Source organism: Paralichthys olivaceus, chromosome 8 (assembly GCF_024713975.1).
Source record: "Paralichthys olivaceus isolate ysfri-2021 chromosome 8, ASM2471397v2, whole genome shotgun sequence".
Classification (NCBI taxonomy): Eukaryota; Metazoa; Chordata; class Actinopteri; order Pleuronectiformes; family Paralichthyidae; genus Paralichthys; species Paralichthys olivaceus.
Window position 1 is genome coordinate 23880644 of NC_091100.1, and position 6881 is coordinate 23887524.

At 41.8% G+C, this 6881-nt stretch overlaps 1 protein-coding gene across 1 annotated transcript; it reads right to left on the bottom strand.

Annotated features, from left to right (window-relative positions):
* LOC109627591 (keratin, type I cytoskeletal 13-like) lies at positions 1-4736 on the bottom strand. Its single transcript, XM_020084219.2, has 8 exons — positions 4119-4736; positions 3322-3404; positions 2903-3059; positions 1996-2160; positions 1774-1899; positions 1240-1460; positions 878-936; positions 1-788 (listed from the first exon to the last, which is right to left on the bottom strand). The coding sequence occupies exons 1-8, from the start codon at positions 4500-4502 to the stop codon at positions 682-684; spliced, it is 1302 nt and encodes a 433-aa protein (XP_019939778.2). The 5' UTR covers positions 4503-4736; the 3' UTR covers positions 1-681.
* Positions 4737-6881: the final 2145 nt, after the last annotated feature.

Genomic DNA, 6881 nt, shown 5'->3' on the forward strand with positions numbered 1-6881 from the left:
TGGAAGGTAAGTTTTTATTCTCTTTGAAAGAAAGTTGAAAAAAAAGTTGCAAGCAGCCCTTTTACAACCAGAATCAGGAGGGTTTATAAGAATTACATTAAGGGTTCATCTTCACAATGGTTTACTTTGTTAACAGTAAATTAACTAGTATAACTTTTAATTGACAATATGTTAAATATAAAAATGCTACAAGTAACAGCTTTTACATCTTATTTTTAGAGAAACACATCACTACCACAAAAAGAACCAATATTTTCTATGACAATGAGCAGTAAACCACACCCACAAAATGTATCTATGTGTCAGTGGCCAAAGAATGAAAGATCTCATCACTGTCCAGTGTATTTCCTGTCTGAGGCTCACAGCTACACCCTATGTATGAATCTGGTATTACAGGAGGCAGGGGAGGAATCTGTATCGTTGACTTTCATAGATTTTGGATAAATAAAAAACCTGATTTTTAGACCAGTTCATTTATCATTTGTTACTTTTTCAGGTAATCAAAATAAATATTTTCTGTAAAAAATATCAACCAACATGATAGATTGGGGCATGGCATGGATTTCAGACCTGGGTAAAGTAAGAACTGGTTTACTGGTTTATTTTATACATACAGGACGGCTTGTATTGGTTTATTTTTGATTTCATTACTTGATCCAGATTTGTTGGGATGCAGTCCGTTTACTTTGAGATGATCTCAGTGTCCATATCTTCTTTGCGGGACACCACTTTTCCATCAACAATCTCCTCAATCACCACTCTCCTCCTCTGGGTAATGATTGGCTGAGCTGTTGAGGAAAATCAAACACAAAATGAAATCGGAATATTTAATTTAAATAGGTAGAGAGCTAATAATGCAATGGTGATATCAACTTACGTTTGACCTCTTTGACCTCTTTGACCATAGTCTTTTGTATGGTAGTCACAGAAGATTTGCTGGAAGAGCAGACAAAAAGACAAAAAATAAGACCAGTCTTACCACTGAAGATAGAGATTATACCTTATAGCCTTTAATCTAAACTGTTTATCTTTTCTATGTATATATATATATATCTGTATATCTGTCTATCTATTTTTATTCTTATCTGTAATTTACCTCACTTGTATTTTGTGGCTGTCTGTTCCAAATGAATTGCCATCAGCAGGGGCATTTAGACATAAGTGCTATTCCTTAAAACTATTTCTTTATCATACTTTTTGCTTTTTAAATGATCCTAAACAGTATGTACAGATCCTTACCTTGAATCCTCTCCATCCAGCAGCCTTCTGTACTCTGCGATCTCCATTTCCAGCCTGGTCTTGATGTCAAGAAGCTGCTGGTAATCGTCGGACTGCCTCGCAATGTCCGTCCTCATCTGGCCGAGCTCATTCTCCAGGCGGTTGACCATGGCCTGGAGCTGGCTCAGCTGCTGGCTGTAACGGGACTCGGTCTCGGCCAGTGTGCCCTCCAAGGCAGATTTCTGCACATGACACAAAACAAGGAGGAGATATAACAAGCCTTCTGAGAACTAACTGCTTGTTTTACAATTCCTCCTTTCATATAGGTTGCCTGAGGTACTAACAAAACCGAAAGACAGGTTTAGTGACTATTATTTATAGCATGTCTAGTCAAACATATTATAAACATATTTAAAATATGTTACAATGGAAAGTGTGGCAGACACTGTAGTAACACTAGATGACAAGATGCAACTGGTTGTTGTATAGTAGCGAAAAAAAGGAAATGCATGAAATGATGTGCTGCTGCATCTGTTCACGTGGGATATACCATACCAGGCTGAGCTGGGACTGCAGCTCAATCTGCAGAGACTGCAGGGTCCGCTTGAGCTCGTTGATCTCGCTGCGGGAGGTCTGGAGGGTCTCTGTGCTGTTTGACACCTGCTTGTTCAGTTCATCAAACTGGAGGACATGGAATAGGACATGGAAATGCTCAGAAAGGTCATTATTATATTTTAAGTTGGGTTTTTTTTGTTTATCTGTCTCGCTCCCCCTCACCTTGACCTTGTACCAGGCCTCCATTTCGCGGCGGTTCTTCTCAGTGATGCCCTCATACTGAGACCTGATCTCTTCCAGGACCCTGTTCATGTCATTCTGGGGCTTGGCATCCACCTCCACGTTCACAGAGCTGGTATTCACTTGACTGCGCATGGCTGCAAGCTCCTACAGGCAGAGCAACCATTAAAGGTCAGGTCAAAGGTAAAAGATGCAGGGAGAGCAAAAGAAGGAATGAATAAAAGAATAGACAAAGAGCCCGTTTGGACCACAGACATATTTTTGAAAAAAAGAAATATTGTATTTTTAGTAATAAACAATATCTTGTTCTGTTGCGCTCAGGTTTGGCTACCAGATCCTCAATTTATCTGATATCACCTATAGTATTGATTAAACTTAAAATGGATAGATACTGTGAAAGTGATAAAATTGTCAGTTCACAGACGTCATGATTAAACCTTGTCTGATATATTTATGCACTGTTCATATTGAGGAACAGAATGGAGTCCCTTTTACAGCATCTCCGTTAGTGAGCCGACTGTAGAGTAACTGGTTATCTGACACGTCTTGTCATCAGATGACTCTTATGAATGATTGTTTTGTGGCAGCACCCTGCCGCCTGTGGCAGCACTTGCTTCCAGTTACACAACTTGAAGGCACAGCAGTCATTTCAAACAAGTTTAGCTTTAATGTTTGTTTTTGCTTTAGTAAAAGATAACATCCCTAGGCTTTTGGCAAATATCTGACTGACTGTCTCATGAAAAACTCTTTTAATGTTGTTCTTAGCCTCTTTTCTCAGGAACCAAGGATGAAACTAATGGATAATGCTCTTTTATAAAAGATTCATCAAGATACTGAGGGCAGGCTCTCTGAGATAGTTTGATGCTATTCTTGGCTGCAGGACCCTCACCTCTTCATGGTTCTTCTTCAGGTAGACCAGCTCCTCCTTCAGGCCCTCGATCTGCATCTCCAGGTCAGACCGGGCCATGGTCAGGTCATCCAGAACCTTGCGCAATCCGGCAATGTCCGTCTCCACAGACATGCGCATTGCCAGCTCGTTTTCAAACCTGCGTAGGAAAGTGGCACGGACGTTCATGTACCTGCTCAATTACTGTTAGAACTAACAACAAAAAAAAGACACGGTGACGCTAAACAAAACCAGTCCAACCTGTATTATCTGTTGACCGTTACACCCCTGTGTGTGTGACAATATGTCCACTAAGTCTGGAATGACTGAACCAACATGCGATGTCATATCATAAAACTGCAAGTCATTATATATTTCTTATAGATTATAGGATATCATTCCTGATAAACTATTCCACTCACTTGATCCTGAAGTCCTCTGCTGCCAGTCTGGCATTGTCAATCTGCAGCATCAGCCTGGCATTGTCCTGCGTGGCAGCACTTATCTAAAAAAAGAAGCAGCATTGTCAGTTGTCTCTTCTCCACATTTAACAGCAACACAAAGATGTGTAGGTGATTCACACGGCCAGAATGTGGGGCAACAAGGTTTCTTTTAAATATGCAGAACAGTGTTCTTTACGCCTGAGTTGCATTCTACTGTAATTATTTTAAACTGTTGATGGCATCAGGTAATAAGTAAAACTAAACTTTACTTTCAATATGGCGTGCTTGCATTTTAAAGTGCAGCAACTGCACATACTGCAAATCCTCCATATGATTTACTCATGGTTCCTGGAGAGCCTGTTCTGAAGACACAGGACTAAAGAGTATTTACACATACAGTATTTTAATGAGGACTCATTAGGGTGGGGCACTAATTCAAAGTTTTATTCTGCACTCCTATCTGAGGAGGACAAACCTGTTAAATGGATGAATTTATTTTTTATTATATCCAACATAATTTTCTTAACACGAGTTTGGGGACACTAAATACAATTATTTGTAGATGATAATCTGCTTTTCTATTTATATAATTTTAATGATAATTATTGACATTATATTTAATATTGAAAGTTTAAGCAGTTTGGGGAAACTAAATGATATCACCTGTAGATCATATTTTAAAGAGGATTATTGACTTCATCTAAAAGAAGTGAGATAGAGGTTGGATGGTGCAGCACAGCTCGTATATAAGAGTGTGTGAGGACGGGGCAGCTCACCTTGTTGCGCAGGTCTTCAATGATGGCCTGGTACCTGCTGTAGTCCTTCACGACGGGGGCCTGGTTGTCGTACCACTCGCGGATCTGACGCTCCAGCTGCGCGTTGGTGGTCTCCAGGATGCGCACCTTCTCCAGGTAGCTGGCCAGCCGGTCGTTCAGGTTCTGCATGGTCAACTTCTCGCTGCCGGAGATGCTGTTTCCTCCGCCACCTCCGTACGCAGACGACAGGTCAAACCCGGAGCCGATGCCATCGGAGGCGTAAGACACCCGGACGTTTTGACCGCCCGCGCCTGCATAGACGCTCGTCCCGCGCCTGGAGCTCGTCATGGAGGGGAGAGAGGACAGGGACATGGCGGATAATCCTGAGCGGAGCGTCATGGGCATGGTGGCTTCTCTTCTGACTCTGGTGCTGGAGTTCACTGGAAGTGGTCTGATCCCTGGAGAGGTGCGGAGCAGCTGGTGCTGAGGCAGCCCGGAGGATGCGTTTTATAGCCGCCTCCCGCAGATGGGTGCGGCCGAACAGGTAGATGGAAAGATGCAGCTCACCGCCATCACAGGTGTGACCGCTGGGCGTGGTGAGCTGCCCTTCAGGTTTACTGTCCGCCATGTCTGAACCACTCTTACATTCAGGGAGGAGTGTGTCACTGCGCATTCAGGCTGACACCCGGCATGTCAGCCGCTCTGACAGAGGACTGGTTTCCTTTCACCAGGAAGAGCTGTGGCCATTTGATCCTTTTAAAGGTTAACTGTGTAGAATCTAGTGACATCTAGAGGTGAAGCTTCATGTTGCAGCTGAATACTCCTCATCTCACCCTGCACTTCCCAACGTGAGAGAGAACCTGTGGTGAACTTCAGCTGTCATGGAAACTCAAAAGGTTTTAGTTTGTACAGTTTGGACGGCAGTAAAAAAAAAAAACACAGTGGCCTCCTCCGTTTAATTTAAAGATGTAGCTATTAAATTTCTTAAAAAGTGAGCATTGATTTAAAATTTTAAAACCTTTGACACTGAATATTCAAACAACATCTATGTTCACACACTCATTGTGTCTGAACAGGTGCTTTGAGCCAAATGCTCATGTATGCATTAGTGTTGTCAGGGTACCAACATTTTAGTATCTGTACTGGTACCGACATGTATTTTGATACTTTCCGGTACTTTTCCAAATAAAAAGAGAACACTAAAAGTGTCATTATTGACTTTTTTTTAAAATAGAAAATCTTAGAACTATAACATTATGCATCATTAATTAAAATAAAATACCACAATTTTTTCCAGCAGTACTTTTGTGGAGAGTGAAGGGGGCTGGCGTCGCTTGCTTTTAGCACTGACTTTTTTTTTTTCATGGGTATATAAGTTATCACCTGTCGTTCTCTGAACTCCTTGTGCAGGTCTGGGTGCTTGTCCTTCAAGTGTTTTGCAAAGTTGGCCGCACATGTTTAGTAACACCGTTTGCACAGTGGTGCATCAGTGTTAATGGCTTCACCGTGCTCATTTGTTCTCAAGCAGAAGTAATTCCATGTAGCACTTCGTGCACCTGGTTTATCTACGAGTTGCGATGTGGTGATGGTTGCAGCAGCTGCTGTCTCTCTCTGCTCCAGTCTCTCTCTCTCTTTCTCTCCTTTATCTCTCTCTGTCACCAGACTCCTGCTCCGCTTGCTGCTCGCTCGCTCACTCGCTCGCCTGCTCGCCCCAGCTTGCTCACTTCGGCTCAAATTGGTACGCGGTGACGTCAAGCGCCGACGTGAAAAAAAAAAAAAGTACCGGTCTTATCCAAGCGCTGTATAGTACCATTTAAATGCATCAGTACCCCGGTACCAATTTAGTGCCAGTATGCCGAACAACCCTAGTATGCATGCTAGCATGCACTGAACTACGGGTAATCGGGTGACATTGTCTCTCATCATCAATGTGTCTTGTCAAAGTGTTTTCCTTTTTAAGTACAGTATTTCTTATTTATGCTATAATCAAAAAGTTCAACCCCTCACAAGGGAATACAGAGTTTCAACCAAAATGGAAACTTGGATTTGATTCAAATCATGAATAGCTTCTGCGATTCTTCCACTGACCTCTTTTCTAAAAACCTAGTGGCCTGCAGTCCTCTGTCAGACAGAGACCATTTCGTGACATGGTGTGGTCTGATTGTAATCAGGCTGGTTTGTGTTGGCCAGTCTGTCAGCAGATTTTAATTCAGATTACCTTGACATGCCAAAGGTATAATGCAGAAGCTAATCACAAAGCGTGTTCCCTGTTAACCCAGTGGCAGATGCACAGCATCGGGTTGTTTTATTGGGATGCAGAACTACAACTACAGTTCGGACTACAACTGATGTTCACAAGTATGACACGTGAAATATTTAGGTTTCTACCTTTCTGTCTTCTAGTTTATAATGCTAATCTACTGTTGAACAAATGCTTCACAGTGCAGATTAAAGTTGATCTTGGCAGAAAAAGTGGATAACACCTGGATAAACAAGGAAACTATAAAAACTGTACTTTTCTGCCAAGCGGCCTTGTTTCATTAACTGACAGTTACTCAGAAACTTATTAGGTTCCAACTCCCATAATAGATTGTTCTTGTGACTGCAGGCTTTTATCCAAGTACATCTGTGTATCATTTCAATTGTTCATAATGACCAGCATTGACCATGTGATGTAGATGAATGGCCTGCAGGTTTTATGATGGAAATGTGCATCTTTTATACATTTTAGTAGAAGGCTAATACTTGTAAAACAATTGCAATGAGATATGATTATCAATTAGG